Source organism: Juglans microcarpa x Juglans regia, chromosome 4D, assembly GCF_004785595.1.
Source record: "Juglans microcarpa x Juglans regia isolate MS1-56 chromosome 4D, Jm3101_v1.0, whole genome shotgun sequence".
In the NCBI taxonomy this organism is placed as follows: Eukaryota; Viridiplantae; Streptophyta; class Magnoliopsida; order Fagales; family Juglandaceae; genus Juglans; species Juglans microcarpa x Juglans regia.
The window spans coordinates 18,909,891-18,930,418 of NC_054600.1; the positions used below are offsets into that span (position 1 = coordinate 18,909,891).

Here is a 20,528-nt window from a genome sequence, read left to right on the forward strand (position 1 = left end):
CACAACTTGAAGGAATGCATCAAAGTGGTGTTAATAAGAAAGATAAGGTGTTCTCATTATATATTTTCATCAATTTCTTTGTATTATCTTCTTCAATGCTAAACAAGTTTCTAATTATTTTTGAAATTTTTTTATATTGGCAAGGCTAAGGTCATGTACCTACAATTAGAGAATAAAACTTTCCATTTCGATCACTGTTGGCGCGTGTTGAGATTCCATCCAAAGTGGGTGAAATATATGGAAATAGTAAAGTCAAAGAAAAAGTCAATGCCAAGTTCAAATACTTTAACTCCGAATTCAGTAAATTTAGGCGAGGATGAGGATTTGCATGCAATATCTAAAAATTTGGATTGACCAATAGGCTGTAAAGTTGAGAAAGAGAAAAGAAAGAAAGGAGTTGGATTCTCTCATGATACTAAATGAGATGAAGGAAGATGAAAAAAGTAAAATCGAGCTTATGTAAGAAGCATGTGATTATGACAAACATATGATTTGTCCTAGGCAAGAGGAAGTGCATATTCAGAAAGAGATAGTGCTAGTTGATAAGGAGAAAGTACAGAATGAAGAAAAGAAAGAAGAAAGAATTATGATGATTAATACAAGTTTCATATCTCCAATGCTACAAGAATACCATCTTCAATGACAAATGAAAATCCTTCCAAGTCGTGCTAGGAGAAACTAGTTGTCATGTATTTTGGGTGCTAGTTGTTTGTTGGCTTGTTTTTCTTGCGGAGCAACTTTTTAAACCATACATTTTATTTGATGTTGTAAGAGATATTTATGTTGGACATATGAGGTTGTTAATGATAGAACAAAAAAAAATGATAATTAAAAATTATTATGGTTTTGAATAATCATTAAAAAGGCCATTGCACGATTTGAGTAAATAAAAAAGAATTCATACTACATTCTTTTGCATGAGAGAAATAGTTACACATTCTTCTAAAAAAATACTCCAGGGAAATGATAGTGCAAAGAAAAAAATAAAACATTAATACAATCATACAATCATACATGATAAAATCTTATGCTTCGTTATATAGTTGTCATAAGTGGTTGACGAGGTCAGTTTGGTGTTGACAATGGGCATTCCTATCTCTAATATCATGATGGCTTTGAATGAAGTCACTAAATTCAGTTGCAGGATTGGGCGACACTTGCTCATGTGTGCTTTCTGCCAACTATTCATATTCGAACTCTTTATTATTAGCCCGTTCATCTTCAATGATATATTATGTAAAATTATGCAGGCCATCATAATATCGTTGAGCGTTTCAATGTGAAAAAATCGCATAAGTCACGAACTATAACAAATCATGCTTAAAACACACCAAAAGCATGCTCCACATCCTTCCTTGCTCGCTCTTGGGCTGCAATAAAGTATTTTTTCTTATTTTCTTGGGAGAGCTGAGATGGTTTTAACAAATGTTACCCATTGCGGATATATGTCATTATCAAGATAGTATCTCATTGCATAGTTATGACTATTAATTGTAAAATTGACAGCTGGAGTATGCCCTTGAGTAATGTCAGAAAATATAAATGATCTATCAAGCACATTTATATCATTATGAGACCGAGGTAATCCAAAAAAAGCCTGTCAAATCCATAAATTGCAAGAAGCCACTACATCTAAAACAATTGTTTGTTTGTGGATATGACCAAAGTATATACCATGCCAAGCAGTTGGATAGTTTTTTTCACTTTCAGTGCATACAATCGATGCTCCCTAGCATATCTAGAAATCCACGTTTCTCATCAACTGCGAGCAATCTAATAATGTCGTTATTGTTGGGTTTCCTTAAATACTCTTTACAAAAATTGGGTAGTCTACCCAATCTTCAAGTATTCATCTATAAAATCAGTCGTGACATCATATGCAAGCATCCAGGATACGTTTGTTTATCAAACTCATCTCAACTCATCATTACAACTTTTTTAAATTCTAACATAAAATATAATAAATAATTCAACTTTTTCAAATTCTAAAATAATAATAATATTAAAAAATGATATTCTAACAATATTTTATCATCTCAACTCAACTCAGTTCAACGTCCAAACACAGCCTAAGAGCAACTGTAATCTTTTGAAGGGAATAAAAACTAAGCCTTCCAGAATCATCCTGCCTCCAGAAAAAATAAGGTCCATGGGCTTCTATTGCAAATTGTATACAAAGAAAAAGAGAACAACTCATTCGAAACCTCATTCGAAAGTATTTGTGAGAATAGATTGGAGGATCAGCAAAATAATCAAGAAAAAGATTTTGGTGGGCTTGCAATCGATTGCACCTGATGAATCTTCGTGATTTTTTAGAACAACCACGTGAGCTTGATACTTCTTCTTCTATAACAAGTTGTATCTCAAATTTTTTGTCAGAATCTGAATCGAAAAGTGCCAGTTTTTGAAAAAGCGAACGATCTATTGGGAAAAATGAAAAGAAAAATGATTTTACAAATAAACTTGTATTGAGTGAATAAAATTCTTTAGGAAATATTCTTTTTATAGTAACAGTTGAAGAAATATATCCATTAAAAAAATATATTTGTTGAAAGAATAAGATCATTAGAAAAAAAATATAACCTTTGGAAACTATTGGAAAAGTAAGACTGTTGGAAAAATATGACCGTTAAAAAATTATATCCATTGAAATAATATGAATATTAGAAAATTAACATGTGCTTTTTAAATAAGGAATAAATATTCCAATTACTATTAGAATAAAAATGTATAAATGAAAATTACAAATAAATATTTAAATTTGTAATTTAGAGAATTTGTTATTTTGTGTTTTTGAAAAGTGAATATCTAAGCTAGAAGAAGTGAATTTTCTAATCAAATTTTGGCTAAAGAATATCTAGCCCCTCGAGTGTAACCCTAGTGCATTTGGTTTTTGTTTTTGTTTTTTTTAGAATTTAAACAAAAAATACAAACACAAATGCATTACCTGTAATTTTTTTAAATATTTTAAAAAAAGTTAAATACACCAGCTAGTACAGAGCTCTTAGCACAGTTGAGATGGCTAGATAGTATTTTCCTTCGGGTGGTGTTAGAGCCATCGATGGTCGGTACTGAATTCGGTACTGTCAGTGTAATTGTTTTTGGTTTGTTTTATTAAAGTATTTTTTATGTATTTTTTTATAAAAGAAAATACATAAAAAATATAAAAAATATAATATTAAAATATAAAAAAACACGAATCTTAAAAATAAATGGAAAAAATAAAATTGGTAGCTTTTCTATTTGGTTTGAAGTGATAGCTGCAATAGGTAGGTATCTCTGTATGAAAATGCTAAGGCCTTGTTTGTTTTCACTAGGGGTACTATACGCCCCCTACTGGGCAGCCACCCCCCCTCCCGACGCATGGGCGGGAGTGATGATTTTTTCTTCGCAATCTACCCGTCCCCTGCACGAGGTGCGGGGTGAAGCTCCATTAGTTTTTCCCTACCCTCTCATTGGGCTTAAAATGGCTCAAAAATACATTCAAACATGTTTTTAGATCATTTTAGGCCCATAATTTAACTACAAAAATAAATATATTTAAAAACTGAAAAAAAAAATTATATAGATAGAAACTAGCAACTATATACTAAGTTTCAACTAATAATATTAAGTATTAACTAACAATCATCACTAAGGCAGTAAACTATTATAATTATATAAGTTAAGAGAACTAATAAACTATTACAATATTACAAATTCAACTAAAAATAGTAAATATTACAAATTGTACTATTAACGATTGTAACAACATTACAATTAATTGTAAATTAACAAAATTATAACATTTCAAATTTGATCAATTTGGGATGGCGGTGAGTTCACTGAGCTGTGTCGACTGTTGTGAAACTGTGAGAATTGAGATCATAAAACCTGCAATATTAATAAGTTAAAAATAAAACAAATTAGAATTATAAAGTTATAAACATGAAACAAAAATTTCAAATACAAAATATTAAAATAGTAACCAAGATCAGATTGAGTCATTGGGATGAAGATGAGCATAGATCATTAGGTCTTTAAAATCAGGATTCGGCATATGTATATTGAGAATATAAAAGCTAAAAAACATACAAACAAAATAATTATATACTAAAATATTATATAAAATTATAAATGCAAAAACAATTAAGGGACAAATTGTGCAAACTATGACAATGGTGGGTCAAATACATAAAAAAATCATACTGCAATGAAGGTAGCTGTAGACGCGTCTCATGTATCACTACAATAATTAAATTTGAAATTAATACCGATTAAATGAAAATAAATAAATAAAAATAAGAAAATGAAATTCAAGTCCCACGATTACCAGATCCAGGCTGATCACTACTCTCATCCTTGACGTCGGCTTTCTCATAGTCAAGAACATTCAGAACATGAATTGGAGTCCCCGTGATCCAATTTTGCATGCAAATCAAAGCCTCTATAGTGGTAGAAGCTAATGAACTTCAGAATGAATCCAATACGCACTCTCTGGTGCTAAATGCCAACTTTAAGGCTACGGTGCTAATAGGGATGACTAAAATACTGCGGGCTATCTCTCCAAAGATGGGATACTTCACGACATTCACCTTCCATCAACCTAATATATCAAAGTCTCATGCAAATGGTTGAAGCTTCGTTGCTAAGTATCTGTCTATCTCTAACTGAGCCTATGTAGAACACTGGACTAAGGGGTTCTGCTCCAACCTCTCACCCTAGTTCAATCTATGTCTTTTCCCAACCCCGACTTCTGGAACTGGTGGGAGGTAGGTCTAGGTGTCGCAATATTACCACCAGCAAGATGGTAAACTCATCAAATAATCTAACAAGAGTTTCTCTAACCCTTGCTGCAATATGCTTCATCCATGCTTGCTCGTACATAATTCTCAATCCATATACCATGCCATCCACCTTAAACCGAAGGTCAACAACAACATTTACATATAATAAAATATCAATAGGTATATTTTTGATGCCAGAGTTTTTCCTTTTAATTAATATATATTATATATATATATATATATGGACAGCGGGGTGGGGCGGGGTATTTGCAAGATGGGGATAACCCTCATCCCACCCTCGCCTCCATTGGGGGTGCCAGATGCGGACGGGGCCACCCCCGCCCTGCATCCCGTCCGCATCTGGAGGATGGGGGGCGGGGCTACGGGCCCCGCTCACCTATAGTTTTCATAACTATTCTCAACTCATCTCATCTAATTATTACAGTTTTTTCAAATTCTCATACAAAATAAAATAAAACAATTCAAAATTTTCAAATCTCCAAACTAAAATATTATTAAAAAATATATATAACAATATTTTATTCAACTTTTAACTTTAATCTAAATTTATCTCATCTTATCTGTAAAAACAAACGAGGCCTTAAATGATCTCATGAGTTTGCTCTATTAATTCTAACGTTCATGAATTTTATTTATTTTTATTTAATAATTAAAAAATAATTATTAGTGAAATTATATATTTTTATTATTTTTTTAATAATTAAAGAGGTTAAAAATATATTTAAAAAAAATCACAAAAAACAAAAAAATTTGAAGCAGCTATACGCCCAGCGGTAAAGTCTCTGATTCGAGGTTCAACAAAAACCGAAGCCCTTGTTCGGTTGTTCCCTTGTGGGAGCTTCGTCCGTACATCACCGAGAAAATGGATGTGTCCCTTCGAGTCCAAAGACTCGAAAATCTTCCTTCATCCATTGAATTCGAGTCTCTCACCGAATCCCGAAATGTTCCTGCTGTATGATTCTCACTCCCGACTTATGATTCTCTCTTCGTTTATCAGGAAAATATTACTCACTCTCTGGTTCCTTCTCTGTCTCTCTGTCTCTGTCTCTCTCTTCAAAAAAAATATTTGAAGGTATTTACTGGATGCATCAAGGACTGGAAAGCCTTGGCTAAGTGGAATCCATCGAATGGTGGCCTCGACTATTTGCAGGTTTCTTCCAGCTCTGTTTTATTGATTGTAAGACCGGCTTGCGTAGGTGCTGTTTGATTTGGATTTTGTAAGAGATGTTCTTGCTTTTTAAAAGCTTAAATCACCGCGTTATTTTGCTTTCAGAAGCGAGAAAATTACTCTGAAAACCGAAAATTCCCTGGATTTCAAATAATTCCTTTCAAGTTATCGAAACATGTCCAATGATGGCTATAACTATATGTAATAATGCTTCGAGAACTGAGAAATTCAATAAAATAAGATTGTTGTTAACATGTGCGCTTGCGCTTGTTTGCTTGCCCACTATCTATCATTCATTGTATGAGGACAGGGGCTAACATATTTAAATGATGCCATAAAAGGTTTAGCCTTTGCATCCCATTTAAACTATGGTCATATGCTTTTGGAGTTAGCTACAAAGATCGTTCCAGACATTGCTTTTGCTGTAATTGATTTTCTGATTATATATATCGAATTAATTACTTTTTACTTTGCTTTAATGGGGATATAGGAATGGGTAGGGTCGTGTACTGTGGAGGCAATGCTAACAAGATCCGCGCCTGTCTTTTATGGTGATCTGAGAAGTCACGAGAGGGTAATCATTCTGTATAGTTTTGTAAACATTCTGGAGCTTTGAATTGCTCTCTCTTATGGCTAATACTAGCTCCAATTGCTTTCTTTCTTTTTCTTTTTCTAGGTTCCATTACCGTTTTCTACCTTCATTGATTATTGTAAGCAACGGAAGCAAAAGACAGATTGTGGTACTGACAGCGAGCCTAAAGAAGATGCTTCTGAACAAATCTATTTAGCGCAGGTTCGAAACTCAAGGCTTTAGTATAATTGATATTTCTGTTGATTTTACAATAAAATTAGTTATTTCTTTTTATATTGCTGTTGGGGCCATACCTTGGCTGTTTTTAGGTTATACTTTGCTTCCCTTGTTCAATTTTTTGATGGAGGTAATAGAATAAGAAGTATGGAATCAGTATTTGAGGACATGTAATTCAGGTACCGATTATGAATGCTGACAATGAGGAAAGGGTTCAGTTGGCATCTCTGAGGGAAGATATTGAAGTGGTTAGTATATTTCTTTCCACGGTTCTCTGTTGTCTATTTCTATTGCTCTCCCCAAAGGAGTCTTTTCACAAATTTTATTTTTCTAATTAACATTGGTGGAATTCTGCAGCCTGTATTTTTGGAGAGGAGAGTAATTGCTTCTATCAACCTGTGGATGAACAATGCTAACTCTAGATCAAGTACTCACTATGATCCTCACCACAACCTTCTATGCATAGTTGCTGGCTGCAAACAAGGTGAAGGAATTCTTTTGGTTTCCTTATTGATGTGTGCTTGCAGAGGGAATGCTGTAATTATCACTAAAAATGAAAGAGAGAGGGGGGTGGGGATTTTCTTTGCATCTTTTTACAATAAAGCTGTTTTTTTAGTTGTAAAACCATGATGGCATTAGTTTTTTTCAAAACAGAAGTTCACATTAGCTTCAACATATGTGAAACTCAACTGGTGCAGTGGTCGCAACAATTTATTCTACGCAATAGTTCAGTGTCTGTGACTCTATCTAGACAATTCTTTTTTTTTTTTGATAAGTAAACAAATTTTATTAATCAAAGAATAGGCACAGCCATATACATAGTTCTAGAACTGAAAAAATGCCTTAAGCTACGCAAGCACATTATAGACAAGAAAATCATGTAGGTCCATGCCATTGAAATCAACAACAATGGCCCAATTACAAAGTGTTCTAAAGAAAAAAACTTTGAGCTCCTCTTGCGATCTCTCCTTGTCTTCAAATGTCCTGTCATTACGTTTCTGCCATAGACACCACATAATGCATAAAGGGATCATCTTCCATATGGCTTTAATCTGTTGCATGCCTCTTAAATTTGTCCAGCTGGCCAGCAATGCCACCACTATCTCCGGCATAGCCCAAGACAAGTCTAATCTACTGAACACCTCATTCCATAATACTCGAGCGGTCTCACAATATAATAGGAGATGCTTTACAGACTCTCCCCCTTCTCTACACATGCAACACCAATCTACAATGATTATACTCCGTTTCCTCAAGTTGTAAATTGTGAGAATCTTTCCCAACAAAGCTGTCTATACAAAAAACGTTGCTTTGGGAGGCGCCTTATGTCTCCAAAGCCTTCTCCGTAGAAATTGAGTTTGGGGTTCTTGTGTGAGAGTCTTGTAAAAAGAGCGAACCGAGAATACCCCTTTACTATCTGGTATCCACCACACTAAGTCTTCCTGTTGAGTGCTTAGTAATATAGAGTACAGAAGGCTGTAAAAATCTGCAAAGCTGCTCATTTCCCAGTCTTGTGCCGCTCTACTAAAGGTGATGTTCCAACAGATTTGCTCCCCGGATATCTCCATAACTTCCGCCACTGATACATCTTTAGCACTAGCAATATTGAACAGTGAGGGGAATCTCTCTTGTAGAGTACTATTACCACACCAAATATCTCTCCAGAATTTAATCCTAGAGCCCTCTCCCAGAAGAAATCTAGTGTGTCTACTCAAGACCTCCCATCCTCTTCGAATATGTTTCCACAAACCCACACCATACGCCCCCTTACTTCGTTAGTGCACCATCCCCCTCATAAATTCCCATATTTGCACTCAATCACCAATTTCCACAGGGCTTCTATTTCCTTATGATATCTCCACAGCCATTTGCCAAGTAACGCCCGATTAAACGTCCTCATACTTCTGATGTCCAAACCACCATTAGAAATAGGGCGGCATATCGTCTCCCACTTTACTAGGTGAAACTTGAACTCCTCCCCCACTCCACTCCACAAGAAATCACGTTGAAGTTTCTCAATTCGAAACGCCACATTTGCAGGTATAGGAAACAAGGATAAAAAATATGTTGGTAAGTTAGATAAAGTACTTTTTATCAACGTAATCCTACCACCTTTGACAAATACATCATTTTCCATCCCGCCTGTCTCCGCTCTACTTTCTTAACCATTGTGTCCCATATAGAAGACGCTCTCAAAGGAGCCCCCAACGGAAGGCCCAGGTAAGTCATGGGGAGTGAGGCTATCTTACACCCCAACGTGTTGGCCAACTGTCGTAGGTTAAGAACACCTCCAATGGACACCATCTCTGATTTGTCAAAGTTCACTTTCAAACCAGATGCTGCTTTAAAACAAAAGAGCAAGGCCTTCAGTGCTCGAATCTGATTTCGATCAGCTTCTCAAAAGATAAGAGTATCATCTAGGGTCTCCTCCACCAGACAATTCTGAAGGTTGACAATAGATTTCTTTCACTTAGATGGTTCCATTTCATGTCTGGCTTTTATGGGAAGACATTTGTCAAATCTACTCAAATGCCTGTCAAAAGAAAAGAGTAGATCTGCTGGGATTTTGGTCTATCAATTATTTAATTCGATTGTGACATGTCAAGGTTTGGTGTATAATACCCAGCCAATGCTTGACCAATAACATTAAGTCTCTAGGATTAGATGAGACTGCTTTATTTATATTCAGGCTAAGACTAGAACTATATAATTTGATATTTCGCTTTTATTTCTACATGTTCTGAATGAACTTGTTCTGCATTGTATCTTGTTTGGCTGCTAGATTAGAGACTTCACTGCGTTCACGTTGTTTATATTTTTGTGGAAATTCTATGCTTTGCAGTTATCTTATGGCCTCCTTCTTCTAGCCCCATGTTATACCCAAAGCCAATATATGGGGAGGCCTCAAATCATAGGTATGCTACTTTCTATATTGGTAACGGAAAATTAATTCTTTGTTTTTTTATAAGCCTGAGATCTAAAAACATAAAATTGAAGACCTCCTTTTTCTTGATGGCATAGATGATTTTCAGATTTTAACTTTTGTGTAGTCTGGCCTATATTCTTTTTAAAAAATATTTTGTACATCTTGCAGTTCTGTTGGTTTAGAAAATCCTGATTTTTCAATTTATCCGAGAGCAAAATGCTCCATGGAGTACTCGCAGAGGGTTGTTCTTCATGCAGGTGATGCACTTTTCATTCCTGAAGGCTGGTAAGGTTTTACATTGAAATCTATCTATAATAACGCTGTCTTTGTTAGAAGCCTTCTCTCCTTTTTTCCCATCATGTATGATATCAACTCTGTTCAAGTTTAGTAGGCTGGGCTCACTCTCTCTATCCACCTCTCTTGCATGTTCTGCTTTTTTTTTTATGACTGTTTGTGTGCTTATGAGTTATTTTTTTCTCATTCCAATCATAACCTTCAAATTTGGATAGTTGTGCAATTATGCATGGTTGTTGTAAACGGAAGGAAAAATCTGAATCTTACTAGTATCTCTGTTAATGAATCATTGGGAAATGCTGCATGGCAAAATCTGACCCATGCTTGTGTCATTTACATGGATCACTCATTCATCTGCTTCTGTCACACCATGTTATCATGGGGCTCTTTCGTTGAAAACGTATTTCATTTTATTTATCTCCACCTACAACTATATTATCTTCAATTGTGATAGCATTTGATGGTGCATTCTGAACTATTGCTCTCAATGATTTTCTCTGCACGGATATAGTTTGTTCCTTGGCCGCACTATTTTTGTTCCAGTTGTTGCCTGTGCTGTCTTTATTTATGTTGGTGTTCTAACTAAATCACTAATAATTACTTTTACTACTATGTTTAAGTTTTCATTTAAATTGTCATCATCGTCATCATCTTGATTATTGTTTTTTTATGAATACTATCATGAATCCAAACAGTTCAATAAGAAAAAAAAAATAGTTCCATAGATCACAGAATGCACACTAATTCCAAAGTATTATTTCCGCCTAATATTTTGTGTTTTGTAATCAACACAGTTCAGAAATAATTTCCTAAAGAGTTTTCCATGAACATAATTAATGTTCTGAGAGCAAACTATTGGGTTGTTAAAGCCTATAGTGAACTATTTTCTTTTACAGCTCCACTGGAAAAATTGTTGCAGAGCATCATTAAAATATATCAACTAAGTATTTACTGCAACTGTATCCGTTTATATTGTTTAGTTATGCACTAAATGATGTGCTAGAAACTTTTAGGCCATCAGTGACTTATATGTAACTTTTACGCCCTAACTTGGTGATGCGGTTGAGTGAAGGCATAAATGCGATCTCGGTGTTCAATGACACAACTTTTATGTTCCTGAAATGCCTGTTTGTTTTATTCCCACTTATGGCACTTTTTGGTACATTACTAGTGTAGTTTGTTAGTTCTTTTTGTTCTTGTTCATATGTCTTATTTTAGACCATTATAGCATTTACTCATTATTATAATATATTGGTTTTTGTTTAATGTGAATCTTCAGGTTAGGTGATTTTTTTTTTTCCTGTTTGTAACAGGTTCCACCAAGTAGATAGTGATGATTTGACCATTGCTATTAACTTTTGGTGGCAGTCAAACATGATGTCTCGCATGTCAGAAGACTCAGAACATATGGATGCATATTATTTGCGCAGAATATTGAGAAGGTACTTGTAGTATAGATTCTTTCCAAATATGTCACTTAAGCAGTGCTAGTACAGTAAGCTAACTTTAGCTGTGTTGATTTCATGCGTCATTTGCTCATTGAATTAACGTTGTGAATTGAAGATTGACAGACAAAGAGATGGTGCGTACTCATTTACATATGTTATGCCGGATACATTTTGCAAATAACGTTTTTTGGAGAAGGGGGGGGGGGGGGGGGGGGGAATAAACAATCCTTTTTTCTGTCATGATTCCTCTTTTTTTTTAAATGATTTATTTTTGTTAAAAATGGTTAAAAATAAGGAGGATATTAGTGAGTGCTTATATGTTTGGTCATGTGTAATTAGGACAGGACCATGTGCTAAGTAAGATGCCTTCTACTGGAATGGGGAAAATAAAGAGGCAATTAACCAAGCTGCCCAGCAATGGAAAAGTAGGTCGGTTTCTTTTAAGCCTGTTGAATCTTTCAATATGTTTAGATTTTTTGCCCTATTTGCGTTCTAGTATTTCTTTTCTTCTTTTCCTTTTTATGTCAATAGAAGAAAGAAGGAATTTGCTATTCATTTCTATGCTGGTAGTTTTCTACTGTTACTTACATCATGGTTTTGATATTTAATAACCAGATCATCTTGAGAATGAATTGGATCAGGCGTTTGAGAAGACAATTTTGAAAGGGAAAGAACTGCAGCATGGGAATATGCTGCATGAGCTGGAACCTGTTGCTCTCCAGGTGCTTCATGAACTTGTTTCTCTGGTTCATGACCATGTTAAGGTTTCTGATCAGTGTCAACCAGCACAATCCACTTCAGTAAATGATTCTGATTCCGGAGTGAAAGGTGAAAACAAGAAAGTTGTGACAGCAAATTTATTTCATTTGGAAGATGATCGGGTTGCTAAAATTCTTTGGACCCTTGAATCAAGTGTGCTGCAGCATGTATTTCTTAATATGGCGGTGAGTTTGTACTCTTATGAAGCTTGTATTTTTTTAAAAGATCACTGGATTTCGTATTCATACGAGTTTGGCACTTAAAGGTGTCATCTTAATTAATTATACTCAATAGGTATAGGAAAGTTTTATTGAATCTAAATGGGTCCTTTTATGTAAGTTGTTGCTGGACTAGTACTAAAGAAAATTTGGTGAGCGAGTTATCTCATTCCCTTCAGTATGCCTGCCCATGTGGCAAACATAGTGTTAACGAAAGTGAGGGAATTAGGTGATTTTGCTCTCCAATTCCTTGCTTGCTTTATATTTTTGTACCCTATCATTTCTTTCTGGAAATATTTTGAAAATATTTAATTCTTAATTTTTGGACCAATGCAATTTCTATTAATCCCTAATTCCAGATGGTTTTAGGGCCTTTTTTTTCCATACATTGTTGCTTTGGGCTTCATCTATTGTATTGAATGGAACGAGTCTTAATGAATTTTATGCTACTTTCCATAGCGCCTAGTTTGTAATTAGGCTCTTTCTTGTATACTTCCTGTGTACTCGGGCATTGCCTAATTACTTGGATTAATAAAATCTCGTTTTACTTATAAAAAAAGTCCCTAACTAAAAGAAATAGCTCCAATCACTCTGCTTATCACATTGACTTTGCAATTGCTTTAAATTTGTAGTAATAGATATTACAAGTAAAGTTGGAAGGAATTTGACCCCATCACCAAAAGCAATCTTGTGAATAGATTCTTTCATTTCCTTTTGGGATAGGGGTTTTGAGTGCACATTGTTCAGCTGTCATGTGTTAAAGCTTGTCTTGGTTTCGAATTGTAAGTTGTAGGAGGGCTGCTGCTGCTGCTGCTGCTGCAGCTCTATAGTCTAATATATCATCGATTAAGGACTTCAGAGACTGCAATCCAAATAAGCTCCCTCTTATCTTGGGCCGTTTGATGATAACTATTTCTGATTAATTTTTAAAGCTTTTCTCTCCTTTTTTATTCTTGTTATGGAGACCTTTTGTCAACCGCTGCTGAGAGCTTCTGTGGGTGGCTGTTTATTTGGTTTCCAGGAGGTTTTTTTTTTTTTTGCCCGGGGGGGGGGGGGGGGGGGGGGGCATAAGGCATTATTCCAAAGGTTAATTGATTGTTTCTCATCTTTATATCTTTTATAATCATCAAGCTTGCATTAAGATCGTTTCTCATCTCTTTGTTGCAGATGATTGCATCTCTCTCTCTCTTCTCTCTCCTCTCTTTGTGATGCTTTGGCATGTTTGCATATAAGGTCTATAGATTGTCAGGTTTAAATGTTAATTTGGGATGAATGAATTAGTGCTAGTTGGGGATTGAAGTTGTGGAGTTCATAGAATTATTGTGTTGTAAGGTGGGATCTTTACAATGAGCTATTTTGGTTTTCCCTTGGTACTTTTACTATGGAATGCAGTTCGGTTTTGGAAAGAATGAAGAAAAGATTGGATAGATGAAATAAAATTAAGCTACTTAAAAGTTGACTGGCTCACACTCCCTATGAATACTTTGTGTAGTCTCCCCACTTATTTTCTCTATTCGCCATTCTTGCCCATGTTGGTAATTGGTGGAGAAGCTCCAGCAGGACCTTTTATTGTGTGTCAAATGAAGAATTAAGTTCCACTCGGTGGAATGGAATAGGGTGTACTCTTCTATGATGTATAGGGTGTTGAGTGTGAGGAAGTTGAATACTTTTAACCTAGCTCTATCGGGTAAATTGGTAATGGCACTTTAGTGTAAATAGGGAGAGGTGTGGGGTAGATATAGACTTCTCAAGAGGTTTAGAGGCCCCATGGGTATCTTTGGAGAAGTATTAACTCTAGTTAAGATAGGTTCTTTGGTTTTGTTTCTTTTAAGTTAGGAAATGGAAGGCAGATCTGGTTTTGACAAAATGTCTGATATGGGGATTGAGATTTAAAGGAACCATGCCTTGATTTGTTTTTAATTGTTGAGAATAAGGATGCTGTCCACTTTTTGGATCTGATGTGCATTATTGGGCTTTGCATTTGGAATCTCAGGTTTGTTTGAGGTTTTTATGATTTAGAGTTGGAACTTGTTGATTCTCTTTTGGTCATGTTGTATTCTAGTACTTTGTTGGCTAGTGAAGCTGATTGTATTAGATGGAAACTGAGGTGTAATAGAAAATAGCGTTCCTGGTATATATAACTGGTCAGAATTGGGAAAAGCTTATTTTGAAGCTTTAAGAGGTTCTAAATAGGGAGAAATTTCTTTAAGAGAGTATTTGGTGCAGAAAATTTTTAGGAAATTTCTTTAAAAAATTATTCCAAAATGAAATTGTTAACTAAATGTAATTATTATGATTGGTATCATTTGGGTAATCTCAAATTGAATTGTCATTACTGTAAATTGGTATTGCCTGTGGAAAAGTAAAGAGAATTTGTTGACCGTCTGTTTGTTACAATTGTCTTTAGCAAGAAAATTGTGGTCCCTTTTTCCCGTCTTTGAGGTTAAATGGTTGATGCTTAGAAAGGTGGTTCACGAATATTTTAGCTGGAAAAGATTGTTTGATTGGCATAATTATAGTTTTATTTGGATTGCTTCTCTGTGCCTTCCGTGGATTACAGGGAGAGAAGGAACTATCATACTTTTGATGGCACTAAAGAATATCATTGTTGAGATTTCATATGATTTTTTGTGATCTTTGTAAGAATGGCTAAGTGGAATTGATGGGGCTAATTGTTTTTCTTATTCTGATTTTGTAGATCCCATATGTTTTAAATTGTGATTTCTTTATGGGAATCTCTTGTATACTTGTGTACATTCAGCACTCAAAACGTTAGAGTTATTCCACCTGCAAGTACGTCAAACTAAATACATTTCATTTTTCATCAGCACAACTTCCCAAGAACTTTAGAGGCTCTAATACTTCATATGCTTTCACCGGTGGGGGCAGAAGTTCTTACACGGAAATTTGATGAGATGGATCAACAGATCTCTGAGGAAGATCGGTATTTACTAATTTCACTTACCCTGCATAAAAAATTAAAGGATTTGCGTTGGTTTTGATTGGCTATTTCATCTTTATGATCTCAGGAATAAATTCTACCAGGCCTTTTATGGTGCATTTGATGATCAGTTTACTGCAATGGACGCCATTCTAAATGGCAAAGAGTCATTTGCCCTCCAGGTAATGTTGAGCTCTTGTTTTTGTAGATTAGGATTATCCCATTTTATAATATTGTCATTTTGTTCTTTCAATTGTGATGAAATACACCTGCACATTGTTTACTCTAGCAGCGTGTCCCAATGGATGAAAACACTGTATTTTGGTGGGAATCTGGTGTTGGACATGGTTCTCCTGGAAGGTCGAAATATTTACAGTTTTGGCTGCATGCCGGAACCAAGGGTCCCTTTGTTGAGTTTATCTAGTTCAAGAAATAGGGTTCACTTGGATGAAGTAGGTAGGGAACAGTGCTGAATCTGTCTTTCACCACATGCATAGAGATTAAAAAATGTTCATTGTTTTAAATCTCTTCAAGCATTTAACATCAAGTTCCTCCCCTCAGAACTTTTCCTGGTGGGTTTTGTAGATTCTGTCTGTGACCTTTGGAGTTTAAATTGTGCTATTTTTTGTCATGTATAAATTTTCCTGTTAACTTCTTGTTGTACAGGCTCATTGTAGTTTTGTGTTCCAGTTCAACTTTGACAACATCCTCTTTACTTGAATTGAAGTCTTTATCTTTTCTGGGCACGGAATGTCTTATCCACATTACATTCTCTCTCCCTTTTGTTATTTACATTTTCCCAGTAGACAGTAGACATAGTTATCATTTCAGTGGACATGCATACCAATTGCTTTACCTGCAAAAGGATTGTCTTTAACTTTTTTTTTTCCCATTTATGAGGACCAATGCATGATGGGCAGGCTGCCTACAAGATCTTCCTGACATTGCCCATGAAATATCCAAAATTTAGAACCTAACAGCAGTTCGAATGATTGTCCAGGATATACCAAGTCTAGAGGAGCAATGATGCATTGTGATGGTTGCATTCTTTGTAAATCTTTGTTTTCGCTGTTTTATGTTGCAGGCATTCAAGAACGTGTTGGATAAATATATGGGGGTAAACTTAGATGGACCAAAGTCAGGGATTAAATGATTCTTGTAACAACTTTCCCGGCCAGTAACTCAGGAGAGCATCTCATTCATGTTCACAGGTGAAGCTTTTTGTACGAATTGGTAACTTTTGATGGGAGTAGTCCACAGTTCTGTATATTATGGACCATTACTTTGAGCAGTGCTGCGCATCTCTTGCAATGCAACTCCTTGAAATCAACAACATGGTCCATGAATACTCTACATATTTAAAGAGAAGTTCATAGTTAAAATAACTTAAGGTAATTCAGATAGAAGGCATGTGCAAATGCAAGTTGCATAAAATCTTTATTGAAATGGTGCAAACATGTTGCTGTATTTACGAACTAAATTCACACCTTTTATTGTTTATTTCAAATCCTTGGGGAGCCATAACTTGTTTGAGGGGACTTAAATTGCCTTAAACAATGGGCTTTGCAGATGTTTAAGGAGAGAAGGCTACAATGAGGAGAAATTGGTGGTGGACCCATTACACATTGCCAGTGGCCTCGTTCAAAATTAGACACCCTTGGGTTATGGCTAGAAGTATGGAGTTTGTGATGGAAAAGGCTATTAATAATTAGTAACTTTGTGAAAATCTACCTGTGTTTGTTTAATGTGTTATTATGTGGTAATCCTCTCTTGAAGTTTGTGGTAAAGGCTAAAGAGAGTTCTGTATGGGGATTTGAGACTGAAGGGGAAAAGAAAAAGGGGGAGAAAAGCATGAAAAAGAAGGTTTGGTAATTATTAGGGTTGGAAGGGAGAACGAGGCAAAAGGGAAGGTTTCATGAATTGAGATTCCCTGACGGGGAAGATGACATATGAAAGTGTTCTTGGGAGAGGAAGAGGGTGGGAGGGAAAGGGAATAGAAGAGAAGCTTTTGGTTTGTCTGGTAGTGCAGCAGAGGAAGATAAAAAGAGGCAGTCTTTTTTACTAGGCAAATGGCATGTATTGTACCTAAATCCTGCCACTTTATACTTTCTAAAAGCTTGGATATACCATAACAACCAACCTTCCTTTCATTAATCCCAAGGTCCTCTCTCTCTCTCTCTCTCTCTCTCTCTCTCTCATACTGTGAATAAACTTAGTTGTAGTGGCAAGGAACCTTGCCTGCTGCATGCCCCATTCCTTTATTTTGGATAGTCTTCAAAAGATCTAGATGTACATAAAACTACTTGAGGAATTCCTCTTTGGGTGATCACTATGTACAAAATCAGACCCTTTTAGGTTCAACTTAGGCCTAAACCTTATATGGATCTGAACCCTAATAATTGGATGTAAGAAAAAAAGCGCATAAAACAACTAATTAATGCACCTTATCTTATTCTCCATTGTGGGTTCGGTGACAGTAACTACTTTACCAACAATACAAAAAGAAAACTAAAATTTTATTGTCTCTCAAGGTCGGAGCTAGCTATGTGGGGTTCTTGTACATTGTTAAGCTGCAGCTGCCAACCAAAGGCTGAGATATGGGAACGTGCACAGAAATTTATAAAGGGCTTAGTCATCAAGGAAATTAAAAATCGTCATTCAAACTTTCAAAGTTGTATCAAGCATCTTTTTCATAACCGTTGACATTAATGTTCCCAATTATTTTCTCGTCTTTTCCCTTCTTTTCTTTCCTTTTCCCTTCTTTTCTTTTCTTTTCTTTTCTTTTCCCCCCTTTGTTTTAGCACTAGTGTGTGCCGGACCACCATCACACCCAGAGCGCAAATACACATACTCCATCGATCCATCAACTTAGTGCCTTTTCACTCACGCTTACAGCAGGTTTTACAGCCTCTACATGATCTATATATATATATATATATACCAACTCCTTTAGAAAAAGGCTAAACTTCTTTAGAATTATCCAATATCCTCTTATAGTACGTCCAAATAAAGCAGCGAGGAAAAGAATTTCTTGGAATTTGATCATTCTTTTTAGTCCTTCAATTAATCATTGTATTCAATGTGAGGAGGAATTAAAAGCATGAATTTGCTCGAAATTTCCCAAGTGACTATCGATCTACTGCATGCATGTCCTACTTTTCCACTCTCCTAGTCATCATTCTTGGTATTGAAAATGAAGGGTTTCAAGAAGATTCATTCAAAAACATTGTCTCGACCTTTTACTTTTTTCCCCGTTTGGTATTTTTGGAGGTTAATTTCAGTCTATGCATGTGTGTTAAAGCTTTTTTTTTTTTTTTTTATTATTATTTTTTAGTTCTTTTCTGGCAACTCAAGGGACCCACGTATGTAGAAAGATCATTTGGAAGTTTTTTAGACGATTTGCATTTATTCAACATGTTTCTAAATTTTCTTATCTTTCATGCCATCGTTACCCAGTGCTAGAAATTTTATTTTCAAGAGGAATGTATTAAGAGAAGTATTACAGTTACAAAGAGAATTTATAAAAATAAACTAATATACATAATTTTATATAATATATTAGATTTATTTTATAATAAAAGTTAATATACTCTTCATAGGTAAAGCATTTTGCATTAATAATAACAAAGCCCAATTAATGAAACTGAAGTTGTTCTAGATTTATGTCATTTGTTGGCGCGAAGTCAGCATTAATTTATTTTTTTATCTGGAAGACAATAATACTATTACGTGTGGAAAAAACTAACCGAACTGAGAAATATATACGCCATTCATCATGAACAATTGAATCGAATTTTCTAGCTTATAATAATTAATCAGAGGCCGAATGCATGCACCTTCATTAATTGCATGCAGTAGTAGTACTAGTCTCAGTATAATTAATTAATCAAAATTGTAGCCTAGCCTAGCCTAGCCTAGCTGTCACTTTCATTTGTTCCAGGTTTGGTTGGTTGAAGGGCATGCATTTAATTCATAAGACGATGATTATCATCATAAGACTACACTCTAAGCTGGTATGGCCCTTTACCGACTTGATCATTATCTCGATCGCACTAATTATATATATATTGCTTAATCTTTGAGGCAAAGGAAATTACTACGGAGAGAAAGTGCAACCAACATAGGGGGTTAAGAACAACGAAATTAAGCAAAAATATATGATTTAGAAATCATGGAATTAAAAAAAAAAAAAAAAATTGATTTACTCCAATTTTAGCAAGATGTCCGTCCAATTCAAGCACATACATACGAGTGTGTATATATATATATATATTATATATTCTTTGTAAGCTAGTGGCCGGTGGTGCATCATGCATCATGTCTCGTTCTGTAACGAGTCATGTATAATTAATGTTGCAATCGATCGATCATATTATAAGACGTTATAACCTCCTATTATAATAATGAGTAGCTGTGGATCATTCTCTCGTCACGTCTCTTAATTGCCATCCAACATCGAAGTTTATTTAACGAACGCCATTAATTTGTCGTACTGACAAATTAAACTTTGAATATCAATAATAGTATTAATACGTACCAGTTCCTAGTTGTAGTACTACCGAAGTCGACCTATCAAAAGGGACCGATGCATGAAAATTAAAGCTTTCTGCAGCCTCGAAAATGATGGGAAATAGTTGGGATCAACCTAATAATTCCTTCATTTGGACTGACACGTACGATATTGTCCTCACATGTATCCTGTTAATTAATTGATCATTAGGCAACGAAGGATAGTCATGATGGGCGTGCACAACTGCTAGGGCAAGTTTAATTGGTACCGATCGATTAATTTATAAGCATCAGATTAATCTAAAAAACAAACACAGTACAGTATCTTGACTATCAAGTAAATGTAGGGTGCATGGTACTGATCACCAGTACTACGTCTACCCTATTGCCAATTGGTGTATTCTTTGAATGATTTTGGCATGTTATATGAACAAGCTAGTTAGCTGCCATTAACAACACCATTATAAGTACTCATGAAGAACCAAAGAAAAAGCTGGAGGGGTGGGCGTTACAACTTTTTCTTCTTCTATAGTACTTCTTTCTTTAGGGTGGGGGCGGGGGTTTATAAAAAATTAAATTCTGAACCCAGAAAATTAAATATATATTATATATATATAGGTCGTTAGGAGAAAATGAAGTATTAAAATGTTTTAATTCGATCAAATTAAAC

The 20,528-nt window shown here is 35.1% G+C and overlaps 1 protein-coding gene across 2 annotated transcripts; it reads left to right on the forward strand.

Moving 5' to 3' along the window:
• Window positions 1-5,573: 5,573 nt before the first annotated feature.
• LOC121260630 lies at window positions 5,574-17,335 on the forward strand. 2 transcript variants are annotated; one of them, XR_005939759.1, is made up of 16 exons: window positions 5,574-5,739; window positions 5,860-5,937; window positions 6,446-6,529; window positions 6,632-6,748; window positions 6,943-7,011; window positions 7,121-7,247; window positions 9,606-9,678; window positions 9,858-9,974; window positions 11,297-11,425; window positions 11,547-11,565; window positions 11,776-11,860; window positions 12,047-12,375; window positions 15,237-15,352; window positions 15,438-15,531; window positions 16,434-16,560; window positions 16,919-17,335. XR_005939759.1 is itself a non-coding variant. In XM_041162569.1 (15 exons), the coding sequence occupies exons 1-15, from the start codon at window positions 5,650-5,652 to the stop codon at window positions 16,500-16,502; spliced, it is 1,596 nt and encodes a 531-aa protein (XP_041018503.1). In that variant the 5' UTR covers window positions 5,574-5,649; the 3' UTR covers window positions 16,503-16,665. The 2 variants fall into 2 exon arrangements, 1 of the variants encoding a protein (XP_041018503.1); XM_041162569.1 differs by lacking the exon at window positions 16,919-17,335 and having other exon boundaries at window positions 16,434-16,665.
• Window positions 17,336-20,528: the final 3,193 nt, after the last annotated feature.

Coding starts and splice junctions, on each gene's coding strand:
- LOC121260630 (XM_041162569.1), top strand. CDS start 5,650: ATGGATGTGTCCCTTCGAGTCCAAAGACTCGAAAATCTTCCTTCATCC. Junction 6,749..6,942: donor AACAAATCTATTTAGCGCAG/GTTCGAAACTCA, acceptor CATGTAATTCAG/GTACCGATTATGAATGCTGA. Junction 12,376..15,236: donor ATGTATTTCTTAATATGGCG/GTGAGTTTGTAC, acceptor ATTTTTCATCAG/CACAACTTCCCAAGAACTTT.